Here is a 23,671-nt window from a genome sequence, read left to right as displayed (position 1 = left end):
TGTTTGTTACCCCGCTGATTTATGAAGAAGACCTCTGCACCAGTATCTGTAAGAAATAGTTTTCTGTTTCTCCACTTCTATCCATAGAACTCTAGCCAAAAAAGAAAGAAAAGTGAATGCTTCTTTGGTATTAGATTATTAGATGACTTAAAACATTCCAACTTTTTATTTTTTTCGTATTTTAAGTACTCTGAAAAATATGCCCTTTTATAACCTTTATGATTTATATTTTAAAAGGTTATTTTGTTTCAGTGGAAGCTGTTGGACAGGTTTTAAAAAAAACAAGTAAACAACTAATATAAAAAGTTTATTTGCTTCTGAAACTTTTAATATTACTAAAATTGAGTATTTTGATGTTTGTGTATTTAAAATACTTTGGAAAAACAACTTGTATACTTAAATTTTACATGGTTTTTTTCATCATTTTGTCTAAAAGTGCTAAGGTAAGTCACAAATAATAAATATTTAACAAAAACAGAATACTTGAAGATTTTTTTTAAAGTGTATTTCAGATTATCTGCTTTGGGAGGGTTCCAGAAAGAGAGAGAGAGAGTGTGTGTGTGCGTGCGCGCGCGCACGTTTAATGAGTTTTCATGTGCGGTGTGACATCACTCAATGCTAGAACTCTATCATCATTTCTTTATTTCAGTTTTCTTTTCCGCACTTCACCTTGCATATGCAGAGCCTTTGGGAGTTGTAGAAGTCGTCTTGTTTGTTTTCTTTTTTAACATTCCCTCCAAAAACTTAATTTATATTCTAAGTATGCACCTGCTTTCAGGGCAGAGCAGCAGATCAGAAGCAGTTAAGGGAACACCACAGGCTAGTAAATTCTAGTGACAGAAATGTTTTAACACAACAGTAATAGCTTTCAAGTTAATTTCTGCAACATACAGGAATGTTAAAGGTATCAATATGGAGTGACCTTGTTGTATATTGAAATTCTGTGCACAGTGTTTGTGAATACATTGTAATTGTGTGCAAAAATGAATGATCCATTGGCTTTTGTATTTTTTTATATGTGGCAAGTTAATATTATGGCTAAAGATGGTTTTAATTATTTCTTAATATGTTTACCTTTTATTTTAACATGTTTGCATTGTCAGATATCACAGTGAATAAGTGATCACAATCTCCAATTTTGATTTACTGTTTTCCATTTTAACATTTTAGAAAGCAATTTTATGTGTGTATATATATATATTTTTTCTTTCTTTCTTTTTTTTTCCAGAAAAGCTGTGGTTTATGAAGCTTTCTCACTTTGAGAAATTTAAGCGTGTTATATTGTATGAGGATCAGATGCATTTACCAGGGTTACTGCCTTAGAGGAGTCACTATGGTTCAGGCCCTTTCCTCATCTTTGTAGTTCTAGGAATTCAAACTTTGGTCATGATATCAAGAATTCGTCTCCACTTAGGTTAACCTGTGCACACAAACCAAATTCTTGTAAAACTATTAGGTAAACCACACTGTTAGAAATAAAACTGTCAAAGGGATAGTACTGATTAGTGCCTTTTTCCCTTACAGCAAAAGTTTCGCAGGGTATTTTTCATCAGTTTGGTGATCACATTCAAAAGGGAGAGCATTTGGTTTGGGTGATTTTGATAACAGTGCCACAAAACTTAAGATATCTTGATATCTGAACTGTAAGGAATTATTCGGCAGTTGGATTAGAATTTTTCATTGCTATAAGGAAACCCTATTACTGAGTATCCTAAAGAGACATTAACTTTTTATCTTAAATGTATGTAAATGATCATTTATACTCAATGAGTATATTATAATCATTTGTTTATTCATCTTTGTATCCTTAATACCTTGGGAGATCCTTTTCACATAAGACACTTCATAAACATTTGGTAGCTGAGTTATTAGGTGGGTGCAGATAGTGTAAACAGAACGTATGTGGAGTCAGTAAACTTGAATCAGTATCTAGGCATTTGGCCATGGACGTGTTACTTAACTACTTTTTTCTCGTCTATAAAATAGCAATCACCTATTATAAAGCTCGTTGCGAGGATTTACATGTGATGTTTTTATGTGTAGTGCTTAGTGGCATAGTGTTTGGCACATAGAAAATGGTCAGTAAGTGGCATTAATATCCAAAAGATGATTAATCTTACCCTTATGCTTAGGTTTTATTATTCAGATTTTCAGAAAGTATCAAATTCATGCTCTTTTGCTTGCAGGTGACAAAAACTGAGTTCAGTTAGCTTTAGCAAAAAAGAATTTACCTGATTGCTTTACTGGGAAGTTCTGGCTAGTCTGGCTTCAAATAAAACTGGATTCGGGATTTTTATGATATCAAGTGTCTCTCCTCCCCCTCTTTCCTTTATTGTCAGACAAGCTAGGATGGCTACTGGGAGCTCATGACTTATACTTTTCACTATTCTAGCCAGGAACCAGGAAAAATGAGAACTTCCCCATCCCCCTTTGCTCCAGCAAAAGTCCTAGAGAGAGCCTCTATTGACTGAGCTTACGTCTTACCCAACCAGAAGTAATTACTGTAAGCCAAGGGATGAGTGAGTACTCAGGCTTGCCCTGGCTCGTTTATCTCTTGGGGCTCCAGGGAGCAGTGTCAGCCCTGCTCAGACTGTATGAAAAGGGTTTAATTCCCCAAAAAGTTCTGGGCGTATGAAAAACATGATTTTTAAAGTTATGTGGGTGTTTTGTTTCTCCCACGTACTAAAAACTGAGTAAATGCTGCAGCTTTGTGATAATACTAAATAATTCAAATACTTGGTAAACATCTTACAATGCACAGGACCCCTTCCCCCAAACTAAGAAGTATCTGGCCAAAGGTGTCAGTAGTGCTGAGGTTGAGAATCCTTTACTAGATTAGCTGAGAATTAGATGGGCTACTTAGGAAAAAAAGTCAAGAGAAAGGAACAAGGTATTCTCAAATTTTCATGCTTGCATGACGTAAATTTTAGAGTAAGTATATGTGGCTAGGAATTACAAAGCAGTGAATAGCAAAGGACCAGGTGAATTGTTGTTTATAATGAATATTAGGTGAATTATTGATTCTTAAGTTGCTTACTGAAAAATGAACACATGTATTACCCTTAGTTAATAATAATAATACTGTTGAAACAGGCAGTTCAATTAATCTACACATAGGAAAAGCTCAGCTAGACAACTTAAAATTCATGTCATTAATCACAGTGCAACCTTTTAAGAATGTGGAAATCTCTATTATAAATCGCATTATTACACCTTGCTGATTATGTTTCAGCATTTTCATTCTCATAATATATTGATTAGGTAGAATTTTTACTTGGGCATTAAAAATGACACTTTTTTTTTTTAACAGAAACTGGAGGTTTATAAATTTCTTCATTTATTTATTCACGTTTATTCTTACTCACTAGGAATTTCCCAGATTGCAGAAGTTTTTGATTTTGTGGTGGTAGTTTCTCAGTTTTCTACATTTGTCATCTCCATTCCCACCCCCAACACACATATAATGAACTTTGTTAAATTATTTTGAACTCATTTTTGCTTATCTGACACACTTACTTTTATTACTTAAAATACCATAAAAAGCACTTCCCCAGTTAACAACCTGTGGTAATATACTAGGAGAGCTCTTGCCTTCTGAGACTCTTTCACTTATTTATAATCACTTGTAAATTATATCTTTCAGTAGTATAAGGTGGATATATTTATGGTTGCTTTTTAAAAGTTCTAATATTTAGGCTTGGTAATTCATTCGAATGAAATAGTTTCAGAAGATCCTGTTACAGTTCAGTGATTGTGATCTTTCAAAATCCAGCATGTTCATGAAACTATACAATTATAATAAAGACTGTTTTTTCCTTCTGTTGCTGTCATATTTATAGAGATTATTTTTCCTCTGTATTTTCGTGTGTTTTATCATAATGGTGGAGTTCTTCCTGAATTTCTGATCTCTTGGCGTTTAGTCATTCTATAGATATTTAATAAATATCAATTGTGTTGCCTTTTTTATTTAGATCATAGTCAAAAGTCATATTTAGAGTACAAACTTAACTGGAAAGTAGTTTGGTCTGTTTCTGGAACCAGTTAAGGCAGTGTGGTTTATTCTCTGAGAATGCTAATTGTTCTCACCTCATTGTCATTTTTAGTATATGCATTAAATGAAGTATCATATTCTCAGGGTTAGCCTATCTGGCTGCTAGTCACAGTTCTAGGGACCTGGCTTCTCACTTGGCGCCATCTGGTGATGTTTGTGTACTCAGTTTAAATAAGCATATCTCTGTATCCTGTGACTTGGGACTTCCAGATTGATTCTAGAAGTATCTCTCAGGTAGTTTGTGCTTGTTTCATAGGCTCAACATGGGGTATCTAACTGGGAGAACACTGGGGACTCAGGGACCCACCCTCCATTGTCTTCTTCCTGAATCAGGGTTTCCTTGTAAGGCATTGTCCATCTCCCACTCCCACTCCAAGAATATAAGAACTCTAGTGTGCTCCCTTTGGCAAATAAAGGCTGAGCGCAGACCAGAAATCAATAGCAGTATATCCAAATTCACCTTTATCATGGGAGTTTTATTGTATTTACAGTTTGGAGTTTTACTAGGATTGTACCAACAGGTTAGAAAAGGAATAAGGTTTATTACTAAGGAAAAATTTAAAGTGTATGTGTGTAGTGGCAGGGGAGTGGGTGGGGACAAGGTAATTTATATGAAAACACTTAACATAGTACCTGGTATGTAGGAGATGTACCTTTGTTAGCTGTTAATTCCTTTTCATAACACAAGGAAGTTTGACACTGTCAGCTATACTTTGTCTCTTAAATTCATAGTCTTTGTCCAGCTGGCTCCTTTCTGTTGGCATTTACGTGATTATGTCTCATGCCTTTAAAAACCAACAAACAAGCAAAACCAAAAACTTTCTTCAGCTATGCTTCCTCTCTAGCTACTGTACTGCTCTATCTCCTCCCTCACCATGGAACTTTTCAGAAGAGTTTTCTACTTTATTTCTTTACCTTCCATTTCCTCTTCATTCCTCTCCAGTATGGCTTTAGCTTCCATCTCTGCATAGAAACAGTTCTTGAAACATTCCCATCTTTGTTAGTAAATCCAGTGCACCTCTTCAATTTTCATCCTGCTTGTTTAACAGCATTTAACCAATCTATTACTCTCTGAAACATTTTCTTCCCCTTGCTGCTATGGTGCCACACTTTTGATATTTCTTCTGTCTTGTGACTGTTCCTTCTTAATTTTGTCTGTGTTTTCATCTTCCTGTTGTTTAGGATTCCACAAGGCTCTCATCTTAGTTTCTCCTCCATTCTTTCACTTACAAAATTTTGGTGAAATGGGGGCTTCAATCTTATTATAATGGAAATTTTGATGAAACCTAAATGCTTTTTTAAAAGAAGTAATGACTTGTTTTATGAAAATGATTTATGCTTATGACAATATATTTTCAAGCATCATGGAAAAGTACAGAGATGTAAGAAAAAATTGTCCCAAATCCTACCACCAAGAAATAAGCAGTGTTAACATTTGGTGAGCATTCTTTTAGACATCCCTATTCAAAAATCATAATTATAGCTAACACTCATTGAAACTTATTTAATATGTGTCAGAATTGTTTTAAATTGCTTGAAATCCTTACAGCCATGTATAATAGGATTGTTTTCCCCATTTCACAGATGAAGCAGAAGAAGGGAAATAACTTGCTGGGGTCATACAGGTAGTAAGTGTTGGTAGTGCTCTTCAAAACAAGAGAGCTTGGAATTTGGTAAACTCAAGCTAAGTCAGACTACATCTGAAAGGTGCATCAAGTGGTACCTTCTGTTTAGATTGCTTAAATCACTTAAGTTATAAATATTGCCCCAGAATGAAGTCACACAAGTAGTGGGACCACACTTTACCTCTCAGTTCTCAACAATTTGGCTCTAAGTATGGGTTATTTGTTCAGTGATATGTTTTAACACAAACTATCTATTTTTGGCATTATTTTTAACATTATATTTTACTAATTTAGTATATGAAAATGATGATCAGCTCCTGTGGGACCCTGAGTACTTACCGGAAGACAAAGTGATTATATTTCTTAAGGATGCATCTAGAAGAACAGGTGATGAGAAAGGTGTAGAAGCAATTCCTGAAGGATCTCACATAAAAGACAATGAACAGGTACATGAATAAGAAATAACTTATAATATTCCCCAAATATATTAACCACATACGTTTATAAGTTTAAGTGCTGTCACATTTAGTGCTATTCTATCCACCAAAATTCCTTTACAGACTTAACGAAGTTTCAGCTTAAAATTTTTTGACTCTATGATTGTATGAAAGCAGTATGCGTTCAATAGAAAGCATACTTCGAATTCTGATCTTTGCCCAGACTAGTGTTGAATATCTCTTGTGATGCTGGGCAGTGGAAGAGAGCCACACCTCCCGGTCAGCCACGTGATCATGAGGGTAAACAACTGATACAACCATTCTGTACCCATACAACCATTCTCTTTTTCACTTTCAGTACAGTATTCAGTAAATTACATGAGATATTCAACACTTTGTTATAAAATAGGCTTTGTGTTAGATGATTTTGCCCAGCTGTAAGCTAATGTAAGTGTGCTGAGCACATTTAAGGTAGGCTAGGCTAAGTGATGGTGTTCAGTAGGTTGGGTGTATTAAATGCATTTTCAGCTTACAGTATTTTCAACTTAGGATGTGTTTTTGGGGACCCATTGTAAGTAGAGGAAGATCTGTAATGTCATCAACAGGGAGTCTGAGGTTTATAATCAGCATAAGATATGTAGTATTGACACACTCATTGGTATGACTTCAGCTCAAATAAAAATTTTGATATTTTATTTTGCCTGTATATATTTTTTATTAGGCTTTTTGAACTTCCTTTGCATATCCCATAGAATCTGTGGATATCATCAAGTTGGGAATACCTGTCTGGGATAATGTTATTCTGTATATAATAGAACAGTGCCTACCATGAACCTAATAGCAGCATTATATACTTTTTTGCCTTTTTCACCAGGGTTTTTCTTTTCTGATTTGTTTTAAATTGTCTTTGAATAGGAAGCCCAAAAAACCAAAAAGAAGGGACTTGTGATTATTATAAAACGATTTCTTTTTATTTATAAATTCCTAGAGTACCATGGCCACCAGTAGAGTATTTGCTTGTCCATTATTTTCTACATATTCAGAGGCAGTTAATTATCAGGAATGAATTATGTTTGTTTTTCTTTAGTGTTCTTTATGTTGCATTTACTAGAATTATTTGTCCTCCAGAAAGTACGAAAACACTTGATTCTGGAAAAGCCTTTACTCTCTTAAGAAATTGTAGCCTTGAATTGTTCATAGTCCAGGTTACATACTGAAGCCTTTTATTTTTCTAGGCATTATATGAATTAGTTAAATGCAATTTTGATACAGAAGAAGCATTAAGAAGATTAAGATTTAATGTAAAAGCAGCTAGAGGTAAGCATAAATATTAATTTTTTATTTGTTTTCATGATATAGCAGAAATTTAAAATTTAAGCTTTTCAATTTACCTAGGTATATCCTAAATTTAATAATGCTAATCTCTGAATTCAGTAAATATTTGCTGGAGAACAACTTGTTATAACTTGTTAAATAACTTGTATATAACACAAGTGTTACACAAGGCATTATGGGGAATGGGGTTAATATTGTCCCTTCCTTTATGGGAAAATAAGGCCATTTAAATAAAAATATATAATGCCTTTCAATTTTAAGACATTTTTATAAACATTTTCCTATTTGATCTTGGTAATGATCCTGTGAGCTAAATAAGGTGAAAGATGTTAGCTTCACTTTAAAACTGATGAGAACTGAGGTCTCTTAGCTGAGGCAAGCATAATTCATAAATAATGAAGCCAAAACTGAAATCCAGGTTTTTCACTTTTTTACTCCAAACTGGCTCTCACCCCACTTCACTAAGAGTACTATTTATATATCATTATGTAACAAATGAAAGATTATTCATTCAACAGAATTGGAGGGCCTACTAAACTGTGGGGACATAACTATAAACAAGGTCCCTGACGTCACGGTGCTTAGAGCCTAGGTAGGGAAGCTGAAAAATAGTTACGAGTTCTTCCAAGGAGAATTAGAGGGTGCAATCCAAACTTATTGCAGTGGGACTTAACCTAGTTGGGGGAAAGAGTGAGGCTGTCAAAGAAAGCTTCTAGAACAAAGTGATATTTTTACTGGGCTGTAAATAGCTAGGTGAAAGGGGGTTGAGGTAAGAGGCAGGAAATAACTCTAGACAAAGGGAAGAGCATGCACAAAGTCTCTAAAGTAAGAAAGAACATAACGAATTAAAGGAATTGAAAGGTAGCTGGTTTAGTTGGATCATAAAGAATAAAGGGGAAATGGCACAAGCTGAAGTTGGAGAGTCAGGGACTAAATCATCCATTATTAAATAAGGAGTTTTTGTCACTATCTTTTTCAGCCATCAGTAATAGAACTCAGGAGTAAAATACTTCCCTCATTGTTACCAGAAAGTTACGTTCTTATTTACAACTTTGTTATATGCAGCATTTGGGAGAATATTGTTTAACAGTTTCCCCTCCTTCCCCCGCCCCCCAATTTTGTCAGAGGAATTATCTGTTTGGACAGAGGAAGAGTGTAGAAATTTTGAACAAGGGTTGAAGGCCTATGGAAAGGACTTTCATTTGATTCAGGCTAATAAAGTAAGTGATGATATATGTTGTCTCTTTTATTAAAAGAAATTTAGTTAACCTAGATTATATTAAATCTTCTATTATGTTTTCTAATGTTAAAGGTTCAATAATGAATATTTTAATACACTGGTATTTAGAAAATTGTAATAAGCATGCCTAGACTTCCTGGCATGTATTTGCCAAGTGACTGTTCTCAGTGTATGATATTGGAAGCCTTTAAGTATTAGACGTTTATAAATATGTTCATCAGCTTCTGGATGGGATGTGTGTATACACCGTAATTACTTAAAGCTATTTTCCACAAACTTGTTACAGATTTTTTTTAGGAGGGTCTTACTTGGAAACTTTAAAGCATTTTTACCATGACATTATTTATAATTAAAATGTTTTTTACATTTGCTTAAGTCCTAAGTGGTCTAAAATCAGATACTTAATATTTAATTTGGTTTTAATTAAGATTTTAATTTTCCAGAATATCTCAATAAGTCAGCTTTATTATACATTGTATAATTTTATAATTTGACAATTTAGCATAATTTATCATGCCATATGGATAGTATCAATCATACAGTGTCAATGTATACCCAAAAAACCTTCATAAGTACTTGCAGATTTATTCTTAGGTTTAATTCTCTTAAACTGAAATCAGGTAAGATTTTAATAGTAACTACACAATTGCATAGAATAGAAAAATGTGTTCCTAGGGGAAATTAGGACAGGCAAAATTAAAATCTCAGAATGTAAATATAGGAAATTAAGTAATTTCTAGGTTTATAAATATCACATTTTTAGCAAATATAAATGACAAGGAGCTTGGCTTTACATGTTTCCTTAAGGATGGTGTGTAAGATATGTGATGGCTTATCTAGGATGATGCTGAAAGTATCTGGGCTTATGTGGGCTTGGTTCTGAGGCTCTAAATAGTCTGTCGTCACATTCTCATATTTTATACCTCTGGATGTGATCCGATGGTATTCACTTGATTTGTTTCAACACATATTTAACAGTATTTTATGTTCCATAAATAAAATAGTTGCTTACAAATCCTTTGAGTTCATTTTTCTCATTTTTGTTGTTCTTTAGTTTATTCTTGATTATTTTGTTGAATTTTGGTATTTGACATCAGACATAATGAGAGAAATTTTGAGTCTTAGCATTGATGTGAAAGGTGTATCCAAATCATCTTAATGTTGTATCCAACATTAAGGTGTTGTATCCAAATCATCTGATAATTTCCAGTATAGTGAATACTGTATGAAAGGAGTGCATTATGCTAATGACTGTTTCATGTAATGGCTGTGCATGTTTCTGATTTAAAAAAAACAAATTGTCTCATGGTTGAAAGGGACAACGTTTTGGGAAAGAGTTTTCTAGCATTCCTGCTTGAATTCAAACACTATTGACCAAACCATGCTGGATTATCTGTGGAGGGACCCTTGGGATGATAAGCTGATGTAACTGGAAGGAGCAGTCCTTTTTTAAGGAATAAGAACTTATTAGGTGACTTAAAACTATTAGCCAAAAAAAAAAGTCTTAACATAATATTGAAAATTAGACCTTGATTTCTTTATAAATATTTGGGATGGTGATAGTTCAGTGTTACAGAAGTCATCCGACCTATATATACCTAGTACACTAGTTGTTCCAGTGAACAAAGGGAGGACAATAATTCTTAAGAAGGAGAAGACATTGAAGTCCAGTGAAAACATTAAGGCTTTGTTTTTACACCTGGAATTGAAGTTTGGATCTTAATCATAGGTTGTATTATGCACACTTACTTGAGGATTTTTCATAATAATGTTAACTTTGCATGCTACAAAATGTGTTTGTAATTTTTGCTTTCAGTAACATACAGTTGACTTGACAATTGTCTACTAGAAATAAGATTCTAAAAAGGAGGCAAAAAACAGCTTGAGAAGATGACTGTGTTTTTAGTTTTTGTTTTTAAAGCCCTGATAGCTTTGTCTTAAAGCAACATGGGCCAGAGTCATAAAGTGCAGTGCAGTCATAGGGGCAGAAAGAAAAATATATGTCGCATAACAAAATAAGGATGTCATAAAATTGACCTTAGGTGCAGTCAGTCCCACCGGATACCTTCTTCAGAATCAGAAATTTATGAGTTAAAGCATATTATCTTGCATCCCAAACACTCATTCAGATACCTTTTTAACTCCCAGTATTTTATATGCATCATCCCTACCAGCTCTCTAAGCAAAGTAGCAAAACAGGAAATTTTGTCAACATCAGTTGCCAATCTCATATGTTTAATATTAGTAAAGCCATTCAGTTGCCCAAATAGGTATAGCACAGTAAGCCACTGGAGTAATTTAGTAAACAAAGTATTAGCATTACTATAATAGCTTTTAACTCACTGGGGAATACTTTCAGCCTTTCTAGAAAGTAAGTAACTGAGTCTGGATCAGTGTTGGAATTAGTAAGAGAATCCTTTAAATGGGAATTTAAAGGCAGTCTCCCTAGGCGTTCTGTGAGTAAAAGTATTTGCAAATTGTTTAATAACATTACTTTAATTCAAATGCCACTTCCAGACATTTTCAATAAAGGGGTATTTATTTTATAGTAAATGAACATATGATAGTCTCTTTAAAAGCATAATGCTATTGACATATATACACTACCAAATGTAAAATAGATAGCTCGTGGGAAGCAGCTGCATACCACAGGGAGATCAGCTTGGTGCTTTGTGACCACCTAGAGGCATGGGATAGGGAGGATGGGAGGTAGACACAAGAGGGAGGGGATATAGGGACATATGTATACATATAGCCGATTCACTTTGTTATACAGGAGAAACTAACAGCATTGTAAAGCAACTATATTCCAATAAAGATGTTTTAAAAAAAGGTTAAAAAAAATAGCATAATGCTAAATATCTGAAGACCTGTTGCCAATGTATTTTTCTTAATGGGAGTTCAGAAAGAGTAATTTTTAACACGGCTGCTACAGTGTTGTATTTTATAAGTGGTATTATGTATTACTTAAAGACCAGCTAAATTTGTTTTCAAACTTCAGGTATTTTTCATGAGATAACTCCTTTAAGGAGGAGATACTTGTTAAAAACAAGTATTTGTTTCTTATAGGTTCGAACAAGGTCAGTTGGTGAATGTGTAGCATTCTATTATATGTGGAAAAAATCTGAACGTTACGATTTCTTTGCTCAGCAAACGCGATTTGGGAAAAAGAAATATAATCTTCATCCTGGTGTCACGTGAGTGTATTTTTTCTTTTGAGTCATATTTTTGCTAAGCTTTTCTAAATTTTTCTTGAGAAAATTGTAATTTTTAGAATCTTCTTTCTCTTAATAGGATAAAAGTTTACATTAGTTTCAGTTTATCCATTTATTGACATCTTCATAGGGCATTTGGACTTTTCAGTGTCTTATAAATACATTGTAAACTACAGTTCATCTTATTTGAGACAGCAAATTTATCAAAGCGAATGTTAAGAGTGTATGTTTTCAGTAGTATTCCTGAGAGGAAATGGATCAGAATAGCTGTGAAGGCATGTTTTTGTTAAATTCTATTCCATTCAGTATAAGCACATACAGTTTTGATCTAATAACACTGAGAGAGCAGTAAGAATAGGAGAGACTATCTTTTCTAAAACTTATAGGGCCATATGCCTAATAGAGGCCCTTTAAAGAGGAAGGGAAATTAATATTTTTCCTTTCCCAATCTATTTTTGATTCTGGGAACCAAAATCAGATTTGGATATAGATGATATCAAAGGGAAAAGACATAGGGCTATAATAAATCAGGTAAAATTGCATTTTCTTTTTTATTACAAAGTTTTTTATAGAGAGGTGCACATGTGCATGATGACTTCCCTTTCCCTAAACATTCTGAAACCTTTTCCTCTAACAAATAATATTTAATAAGTAATGCACCTTTAGCTAACTCCCAGTGATAGAGGGAGTATAGTTTATTATATCCTCTTTTTAAGCAAAATGCCTTATATGTCTAATCCATTCCCCATGCACCAAATTCTCTTAGCTTCATTCAGTCTAGCTGTGGAATGAAACACTGTTCCCACTCCCACTAGCAATTTGTTACTTAAGTATATAGTACATAGAGTATTGAACCCTTCATTTCACGTGAGTTGCTCTAAAATGCTGATGAATTGTGGTGGAATTGACTTTACCATATACAAATTAACTTTGCCAATACCTTGAGTATTCCCTAATGTTTATGGAATAAAAATAATGCAAAGTTGTGACTTCATTTGGTCACCATGCACCACTAAAGTTCTTAAGCCTGGCCAAATAACTGCCTTTGGAAGATGTGCTTATATGCATATTTGCTTGTGCTTTTCAAACTTCTAGGCTGCAGTGTTTCTTGGTCATGTTCATTTACAGGTGTCTCTGCTGGTCACTTCCTTGGAGGATCAAACACTCTAAAATCCAAAGCAAAATTATCTAAAAGGGAATAAATGGGTATGATTGCCCCTGGAAATCATGAGACATTGGACTCTGTGCCTCATTCCCCCTTGTTCAAATCTCATAATGAGTAGAATTTTATATATAACAGTATTCCAAATTTTATATAATTGCTTACTGTTACCAATTTATAGTTAAATTTGTATTTATTGGTAGTGTTGAGGTACAGTGATGTAGAACTAGATACAGCTATCTAGTCTTCAGAGTATATCTTAACATAGTCAGTTTTCAAGCTATTCTATAGGGAAAAGCAATAGTAACATCTTTCATTTTTTTCACCCATTTCAGAAATAATGTTCACACATGAACTACAGGCAATCTGTCGTCATCAGCAGTAAGAACATAAGAATTGCCATGCTGGGTCAGACCCATGGTTCATCCAGTTTTCTCTTTCAGAAAGCATCACCAAGGGAAGTGTTGTGGGCTGGCTTAGTTGGTCCTCTGTGATGTCAAGCTCAACAGGTTAGGTAGGGATGTGCTGCCAAACATTTTAGTTTTTCTAATAATCTCTCCGTAGCTTCTGAAAACTTTTTGAAGATACTTATATTTGTAACCTTGATTCTCCTTAAGGTTTAAGTATTCTGTAGGTGGAGTAGTCTCAGTTAAAAGTAATCCCATATCTTCTCTTTTCTCAGGCTTTAAGAGTTAACAGCATGTTCCCTGGTGTTATGGTAGGAAGTGAAGAAATGCTTTTCCCCCTAGACAAGAATACTGTGTTTTTGTAGGCTTCAGTTATATCCCCTCCCGGGTCTTTTATAAAGTTTTTTGTTTTTTGTTTTTTTAACTGAAAACTATAATTTTTTACTCCTACTCGTCCCTTTTAGCTGTGTTAAATCTCCTGTAAGAAGCCATGACCAGACTGTATATTCCAGGTGGGGAGAAATTGTGGTTTTCTGTAGGCATGAAGATATTTTTCTAGTTTGCTTCCAGGACCTTGTCTTTCTATTAATAGTTGCACTTTAAGTGACCGCACAAAACATTAAGTTAATGCCTTTAGACAAAAATTGGACTGAATTTTAAAATTTTCCTCCTTAGTCAGAATCCATAGTTAAGAGCAGATTATCCTGAAAGTTATTTGCTCATTTTTCTGTTACATTGTTACCTAACATTTGTTCACCAGAATGAAGCACATTGCCACTTTTCTGCCTATAAATGGTCTTTGAAAGATCCTACTGTGGATTCTGTCTATTCACTACCTACCTGGAAGAATTGGTAGCCATATGCAAATTGAAGATTTTGCTGTAACAGCCTTGCAAATAATTTTTTTCGAAGTAAAACTTAACTCAGCATAACTCGAACTATTTGAATGCTACTCCAGCCTCCTGTACGGTCTACCTGACTCTTCCTTTCTTAAGCATTCTGGATGCCATTAACCTTTAAGAAATAATAGTAATAAGTCTTTCACAATATCATTGTTATATTCAGAAATTTAAAATAATTTTGATATCTAGTCAGTTCTAGCTTCCTTTGCGTGGCTTTTAACATCCTCCATTACGCATTCCCACTATGCCAAATTTATTTCCAACAATTCTTCCTCATGCATCATGTTTCTGTTAGCTTTAGCTTCTGAAGTCCCTTCATGCTCATTCTGTTTCTGTGTGATTTGTTACATAATTGTTATGTAATGGTGAATGACATAAAGCCAAAGAGATCTTAAAAGACCATGAAATTTCATTCCCTCCATTTATAGATGAGGAAAATAAGGCCTAGAATGTTAAATTGATTAGTTCGTGGTCATATATGTTTCTTTGATATGTGTTAGTTTGTACTCTTAACCTGTTGGAAGCTTCTTGAGGTCAGATTCTACATCCCTATATTATAAACTACACGTTTATAATGTATGCCCCTGTATATAAACTACAACGTGATCACGTAGTTTGAGATTAAAACTATAGTTACTAGTCTGTTCTAGACTGTTACCACAGACTTTCAGTAAAGTCCCAAGCCCTTCCATGGTTTCCTTGTCCACATTCTTACTTACCCTGCTCACAAAATTCTAAAAGATAAGATTTGCCTTACTATTTCTGTTATACTTATTCTGAGGGAATTTAAAAATAAATAAGGTATTTTGGGTTTTATTGCACTTCTCCTCTGCACCGTGCACAACTTAGGCACTGGTGGTGCAGTGATAAAGCAGACTAAACTCCCTGCTTTCAGGGAACTGTTCCAGCACAGGTGATGGCAGACTTTTTCTGTAAAGAGCTAGAGAGTAAATGTTTTAGGCTTTTGCAGGCGTTAAGTTCTCTTGCAACTACTTAGCTCTGCTATTGTTGTGAAAAGCAACCATAGACACTATGTAAGTGAATGGATGTGGCTGTGTTCCAGTAAAATACTGTCCACAAAAATAGGTGGCCAGCCCACAGGCCATAGTTTGCTGACCTTTATTATAGTGACTCAGTAGTACTTCATAGTTCATAAAACACTTTGCTGCACATATCTTATACAACAGCCCTGTGTGGTAGATAGGTCATGTATGGTTACCTGCATTTTATAGGTAAAGACACTAGACCTGAGAGAGAGAAGTATTTCATTCAGATCTTCTAACCTCAACCCAGTGTCACTTACCACAAATGTCTTCCCATGCCATACAGTTAGGAATGACTTAGGGAAGGAAGTAAGCTCACCTCTAACAATATATGGGCAGATACAGCTGGCAGATAAGCCCAGGAACTTAGTGAGTTTATTATAGCTTAGCTCTAGCAGAAAGGTAATATAGAAGGTAACAGGAAGGTAATTCATTATTAGGTCCTAATTTGTCTTTCAGGTATTGCCACAGCCATCAGATAGTCTTTATGAGCTTTACAATCCCAATCTGTGTCTGTTCAGAAATTCTCTGTACTCCTTCTGATTGACATCATCCCTGTCTCGTCATTTACAGATTTCCTGATTTTAGTTGGGCCCCTCTGATCACTTGCCTACAGTTTTTAAAGTTTTAAAACTTCCTATAGGTCTCTAAAATTTGCTAGTGTAGAGCACTTACATATTTTTCCTAGAAACATGTAACCAAAAGGAGCTTTCCATTTAAATGTTCAGACACTGGTGTCATAGATGAGGCACTGGAATAAATGTAAGTGAAAATTAGGATATATTTGCTAATAAAGCCTTCTAAATTTAACCTCAGTCAATTTTAATTTTCAGCTGTTCTTAATGTAAGAAAATAATTGTCTTATTATTTTACTCAATTTTAAGGGATTACATGGATCGTCTTCTAGATGAAAGTGAAAGTGCTGCTTCTAGTCGAGCACCATCCCCTCCCCCAACTGCCTCAAACAGTAGTAACAGCCAGTCTGAGAAAGAAGATGGCACTATAAGCAATAGTAATCAAAATGGTAAGCAACCAAAGAAACACTTAGATTTCTTCATAGTGATGGGCACTTTTCTTTCAGTAGCTAGGAAAAGTCAGTTTTGGTGTCTCTTAAACTTCCAAAGCAGAACTAAAGTCATAATTGTAAATACCAGATGAAACATAGTATCAGCATACATATATACTAACACAGAATATGTACAAGTCAGTTGGAAAGAATTCCCATTGATATCACTAAAAAGTACGTTTAATAAAGTATACTATCAACAGTGACCATTTCTTTTAAGAAATTAAGAAAATAGCATCTGTTTTCTTATCAGGTTGGGATGTCTGGATATAAGTATTCTTGTTAAGTCTTAGACCGAAACTCCAGCCATTTCACATCAGAAATACACAGATATTTATAAAATACTTTCAGAGCTTATAACACTTTATTAGGAAACTGCTTTAAGCATATAAATGAAAAGAAGCAGATAACAAGGGCACCTTTTAAAATATTTTCCTCCTTGATAACAATAACCTTGAAGGATGATTAAAGATAAAGCAGGTGTTAGCCTGTGCATTAATATTGTACAGAGACATTCATTTTTATGTCCATGAAAAAGAGAAGCAAAAAGCATACTAATATGTTTGAGATGCAGATAGTGTTCTTGTTTAAAATATACAGTGGACCAAGGATCACTGAGCTGATCAGTAAGACCTAGTCAGAGAATTATCTTGATTTCTACTTTAATTAAAATAGTCTTAAGTAAGACCATTGCTAAGCAGAAAGTAATAAATCCTCCAGTCCTTTTTAGGAGGAAACTGGTGAATTAGAGACAAGCTCTGCCCACCTGCATTCTGATGTAACAGCTTTAGGGGAGGGCCAGTGGAGAGCTAACCTCCCCCTGACAGAAACTAGAAGAGGAAGAATTTGAACTTTGTTCTGATCTTTGCTCTCACACTGGCATTTAATATACTGTGGTGAATATACTTTGTTCATTTAATGACCCCTCTCTATTCCCTCACTACTTCCCCTCTAAGAACAAGCCAAACAAACAAATATTAGGGCCCAGCCATTTCCTGATTCAAGAAGGTTCATTGACATGATTTCTAATGCCAGTCACATCCATCCTGAAGTTGAATAGGAAGCTGAGACTGACTTTGGGACTAGGAGTGGAAACTCAGGGAGGCAGACGGTTGGTAGTACAGTCAGCCCTCTGTATCTATGGGCTCCGCATCTGCAGATTCAACCAACTGCATAGCAAAAATATTTGAAGAAAGAAAAAATTCCAGAAAATTCCAAAAAGCAAAACTTGAATTTGCTCTGTGCTGACAGCTATTTACATAGCATTTACACTATTAGGTATTATAAGTAATCTAGAGATGATTGAAAGTACATGGGTCATATGCATTTTTCATGCTGTTTTATTTTATATAAGGGACTTGAGCATCTGTGGGTTTTGGTATCCGAGGGGGTCCTGGAACCAATCCCCTACAGATGCCAGGGACTACTGTATTTCTGTCTTTTCTTATTTGCTGATAACACCAAATAAATTGTTTCCCTTTCTTTTCCTTCTTTGTTTTTTAACCATTTGATGATAACATGCAGTTAGCCAAGGAAGAGTGTTCATAAGTTACTTATAAATTACTCAGCCCAGAAGCCATTCCCATCAGGTACATTTAAGATTTCCAGGTTTTTCAAGGAAAGGAAGGAACTTTGCAACCCAACTGTCTTTTTTTTTTGTAAGGGGCTTTAATTCACGTCTTGAAATCTACTAGTGCTTTTTGACCTAATGAGAGTGTCACCAAGCTTCTTGTGCTTACTATGACAAAATCACTCCTCCACTGTCATATGGCACGTAATCCCATAAGCATACATGACTTGAGTGCACCTTTGAGCTGGGGAAATAGTATATTTTATTTGACCAAAATGTGTATTTGAGGCTCTCGTTCTTTATAGTGAATATTTTTCAGAAAATTAAATGTAAATTAACTCCAGTGGCACATTCTATATTTTACATTAAGTATTTGCAAAATTTCTCCATTTTGCAGTCAACTCTAACATGACCTTTTGTCACTTCATTAGAGTAATTATACTCTTTCTTTTCTCAATCTATTATAAAGGAATTTGTGTTTACCTTTAGCATTTTCAAGTGTATGCTTGGACAGTGCAAGCATTAATTTAACATTATGACAGATTATTTAAATCTGTTTAGATAAATATAGCATATGATCTTTACCCTTAACGCATAATACCTATAGATTTACAGTAAGAATGAAAACGTCATATCATCTTGCTTTTTATATATGGCAGAAAACTCAGACTTCTAAAGAAAGAATATAATTTTTTCATGGTTTTAGAAAGTTTTGGCCTTTTTGCTAAATCTGAATAATTTATGCATATCTTTGCTTTAACTCAGCTTATTTAGACTGCTGGATCCATTGCTTATTTGTTGCCACGTATAATACCAGCATGCTATTAATATATGCCAAATTCTGTTCTTAATTCTTTACATTTATTAACTTATTTAATCTTCACAGCAATCCTATAAGTTTGTTGTTATCCTCATTGTATATGTGATGAAACTGAGGTACAAGAGAGTGTAAATAACATGCCTAAGGTCACACAGCTACTAAAGTGAATAAAGCCAGAATTCAAACCATATGTATACACAGATTTGATACCTCACTTGCTCGATAAAAAGTTATTTTACAGCTGTTTATAGCTGTGTTATAACAGTTTAAAATTTAGCTTTTTAATATTAGCAGCTTCATTCATGTTTCTTCCAACTTAGGGGTGTCATCTAACGGACCAGGTGAAACATTAAACAAAGAAGAAGTGAAAGTTGAAGGGTTACACGTTAATGGACCAACAGGTGGAAGTAAGAAACCACTTCACACAGATATGGATACTAATGGTTATGAAACAGATAACCTTACCACTGACCCAAAAATTGCCCATACGACTGCAAGAAATGAAAGTGATTTTGATGAAAAAAGTGAGAGACCTGCCAAAAGGCGAAGGGTGAACAGCAATGGAAAAGAAAGTCCGGGTTCTTCTGAATTTTTCCAAGATGCAGTCTCACATGGAAAATTTGAAGATCTTGAAAACACAGATGACTAAATTTTAGACTTATTTTACTTCCTTTGGAGTAAATTCTGGTGTGACTAAAGTTTTCAGGGTTGATGGGTTACCTTAAAAAGTTGACTTCCTTGAAGCAGTTGGTTAAAATTTGAAAACTTGAATTGTCCTAACTTTAGTAAATAAGATTTCATAATTCTGCCTTTTTCAGACTTTTTACTTTAAAATTGTGAAGGCCCTTTTAAGGATATATAACAAATAGTTTAGTAAATTTGAAAGCTGTATCTGTACCTTCTCATTTGATGTATTAATCCTAAAATTTCACTACAAGATACTTTTTGCTTAGTTTGATGGCAGAGAAGAAAAAAACAAGTTCAAATTTCTGATTAACACCAATTTTTCTGAGTTTCTTGAAATGTCTTTTATGACACATTTTTCTTCTCCATACAAATTGAGTTATCATTATTAAGGAAACCCTTATGAACCCTGAAAGTTATGCTAGCATGATTTTTTTATATATAGAAGTTTAAAAATAAACCAAGTCAGGTTTGTATATGTAAAATTGTTGACATCAATGATGTCTTTCCATATTCTTATCTGGGCTTAAGAAATACATTCTGTATTTTTCCAGATTCTTTGTAGCCTTTGGAAGATTTTTACAGTACATATGTCTTGACTGAGCTGTCCTTTCTTAATACAAAAGCTTGTATAATTTTCTTAACTTGTACAGTTGGTAAACTTTTATGAGAGGAATTGATATTCTAAGTCTGTCAGCTTTCATTTTATTTTGCTAAGGTTTTTCTAATGAATTTTTAAGTGTTTGTGTAGTAACTAAATCATGTTTCTTATATCCAGGTGGTAAAAGCATTCAGAAAGGATTGTGAACATTTGTTTTTTTCAAGTTTCTACTTAAGGACAAATAGTTTGAGAACTCTGAAATTAAGCATGATACTTAGATCACATAGTTTGTTTTGCATTTGCTATAATTTTCAAAATTATTTTTGAAGCAAGACAAAAGTTTAATGTTGGCTTAAGTGCTTAAATGTATCATGCTGACCAGAATCCTGTTCAGTTATTTTTATATGCATTACAAAATTTCCCATCTTTGCATTAAATAAACAGGGGAAAAGGTCAAGTGATACTTAGATATTGGCACACACAAGGAGTTGGCAGGCAACAACATTGATTTTATGAGGAAAAAGTGATAAAGTTAGACGTTTTTAGACTTCCAGTTAACAATCCAGCTTTTCAGATTTGATAGTGTATTTCCAAAGTGAAAATAAGATATTCAGTAACCATTGCTCTGTGTGATTACAAATAGGATCATCCATTTGCATAGCCTTGCAATAGTGCCATTTTATTTTTAGTGCAAAATTCTTGTTTAAAAAAATGTAGTTTTATACAGCTGATAGACCAACCTATATCCAAACTTTTATAAAAGATTATTAACTATTCTTGTTTTATCACACAGGCATACCCCAAATGCTTCTGCTGATTCATTTTCAGCCATCAAAGAGCCAATGCCTTTTTAAAATAAATCTTCTGTGGTCTTGTTTTTAATGGCTCAACTGTCTAATGCAATTGAGTAGAGGTTTGCACTGAGAAATTATGGCTTAGGCCTTATCCCCCATGAAGTATTACTATTAACCTATGTTCAGACTGCTTCCCTCCACCAATGTGAACAACTTTTTCTCCCCAAACAGTGTTAAAAGCCACTTTACAACACTTGACTTCATATGATGTAGATTCACTGTTGTTATATACATATCCAAGTAAATCAAAGTTTTGGGTGGAAGTGTTGAGAAGCGTGAACTTCTTGTTTTTATTTTACCTAGAACATTATTTATCCAGAATGGCAGCTTTAGCAGGTGGTCACTATCCATTTTCTAAATCAGATTTTATTATACGAATCCAAAGTATCCTAGCTCTTTGTCAAAGGTGGTCTATAGAAATAGTGATGATGAACTTTTTTTAAGTTGTTGCAATATTAGAGTTGCCATTTTCACCTTTTTTTTGAAAGATGCATTTTGTTTGCTGGTTTGTGAAGTTCTTGCAGACTAACATTACAGGAACATTTTAAATACTCAGGCATGTTTGCAAATACGGCACATGTTGTATACATGTTAGGAAATTCTACTTTTCTTGATCTTTTTAAAGTATGCCTAATGAAAGACATTCCACTATTATAATACATAATGCTCAGCTTTTCATAGAGAAATATTTAATTGTATTTTATGTTTATACAGGTATTTCACCCAGTACTTTGTTCTTCATAATGCAGCCACTATAACTTGATAAGTCATTGCACTACTTTAAAAATTTTTAGTAATACCATGAATTTAATTTGCTTAAGATTTAGTATGTTTTATAACTCTTGAACTCTTGACAAATTTCATTGGGAAAAGAAGGCTTTGTTAATAGTTACTTAGTCTCCCTCACCCCATACCTACCCCCAGCAAAGCACTATCTATCTTCATTTGGAATGGTTTTCTGTTTTATGATGATGTGCTTTCAAAAGAGTTCAAAATTTGCAACTCAGTTCAACACAAATCTGTTGAGCTTTCAAATGTATTTGAAGTAATATTTAAATAGACATTTAAAATTATGAATTAGATGTTTAAAAATTTATGCATAGTAATTTTGCACTATTAGGAAATTCCCTTCCCCTATTCCCTGTCTGCCATTCTGAATATGCTTATTAAAATATTTTTTTAAACATATTTGCCTACATAATGCTTTGTGAATGATTTTTATTAGACTGAGTAGGTTTTAATTATAGATTTTAAGTTTGTATGATGCACAGTTTACAGTGCAAATATATACAACTTCTGTTCCTTCTGCTCCTAGACGAAGTGCGTGAACTAGTGTTTCGGTGGCTCCTGATCCCTTTTACCTCATGGGTAAATGGGTGGATGATGTATTTTTGTCTTCTTTTTTCCTCCAGAGAGATCCTTTGGTCTGTGGACCTCTATTCACCTGTTTCTCTTCCTCTGAACTATTTAATTAAAAACATTTTGTTTCCTTCTTTTGCAGTGCAGTGTATATATCAGATTTTGCAAAAAAAACTTTTGTCACAGTATTTGATTTACTCTCAATGGAAAATTAAGAGTGGGCACTTTGAAAATTGGGGCTGATGAATTTTCATAGGCAAGATGTGTGCTGATGACCCTAGGTGGTGTGTAACCGGCTCTATATCACTACTAAATACCAAATCAGAAATAAAGGTTTTCCTAACTATAATACATATTCATGAAAAGTGCCAATGTGGAAAACCATATAAATCTCTCTCCCTAAAAATGACCTTCTGTATCACATAAGTGTACTGATTATAAACTTTTTATCATAAAATCGACTCTGCTCTTTAATAAAAAGTTTATCCTTTGCAGAATCTTAAGGGTCATAACCCCCCAGTTATGGACTGATTTTATGTATTTAAGTATCTGCATTAATCTCTGTCTTCTAATACCAATTTTCTATAACCTTATTTCTTATTTACCCTTAGTACTGTGCTGGCATCTTTGACATCTGTATGTGTGTGTTTTTCCTTTTCCGAACATGATTATCTTAATTTGTTTTTATACTAGCTTCTGTGACTTATTTAGGATACATAATATACAGTTGACCCTTGAACTAAACAGGTTTGAACTTAATGGGTCAATTTATATGCAGATTTCTTTCAGTAGTAAATACTACAGCACTACATGATCCATGGTTGGTTGAATCCATGGACGTGGGACACCGGATGAGAGAGGAATTGTATACGGAGGGCAGACTGTAAATTATACGCGGATTTTCAACTGCATGGAGGGTTGGCGCCCCAGCCCCTGCATTGTCCAAAGGTCAACTGTACTTAAAATGTCATTTTGCTTGTTGTAAGAAGTAAACTCGAGTGTACTTTTAAAGTCTACTTCTTATTCTGTGAAGAACATTGAGGAATTGCCATATAAACTGGACTTGAATTCTAATTCTCCTTTGTCCAAATTGATGGTAAAGTTTTCTTTACATTTAAAGTCAGTGGTGACAAGTTTTCATCATGTTTCCATATACAGTATTCAACAGATATTTGGGCCTGTACTTATGCAAGCTACTATGCTTGGCTTATGGCTTCACAGGTGTGGCATGTCCTCTTCAAGAAGGCATTAGGTAAGTGCAACAGTAGAAGTGCATGCCGAGTACAAGGAGGGCACGAGG

General features: G+C 34.2%; 1 protein-coding gene across 9 annotated transcripts in view; it reads left to right on the top strand.

Moving 5' to 3' along the window:
• MIER1 (MIER1 transcriptional regulator) overlaps positions 1-23,445 on the top strand; it is a 56,836-nt gene extending 33,391 nt beyond the window's left edge. For all 9 annotated transcript variants that reach the window (XM_081223866.1, XM_081223873.1, XM_081223872.1 and 6 more), the window contains 6 exons: positions 5,971-6,122; positions 7,349-7,430; positions 8,574-8,668; positions 11,758-11,885; positions 16,302-16,441; positions 19,194-23,445. In XM_081223866.1, coding sequence (XP_081079992.1) covers positions 5,971-6,122; positions 7,349-7,430; positions 8,574-8,668; positions 11,758-11,885; positions 16,302-16,441; positions 19,194-19,522 — 926 coding nt within the window. In that variant the 3' untranslated portion in view covers positions 19,523-23,445. The remainder of the gene's footprint in view (positions 1-5,970; positions 6,123-7,348; positions 7,431-8,573; positions 8,669-11,757; positions 11,886-16,301; positions 16,442-19,193) is intronic.
• The last annotated feature ends 226 nt before the right edge of the window (positions 23,446-23,671 follow it).

The sequence above is a fragment of the Mesoplodon bidens genome, assembly GCF_964165515.1.
Source record: "Mesoplodon bidens genome assembly, chromosome: 2".
NCBI lineage: Eukaryota > Metazoa > Chordata > Mammalia > Artiodactyla > Ziphiidae > Mesoplodon > Mesoplodon bidens.
This window is presented reverse-complemented; position numbering and strand designations above follow the sequence as displayed.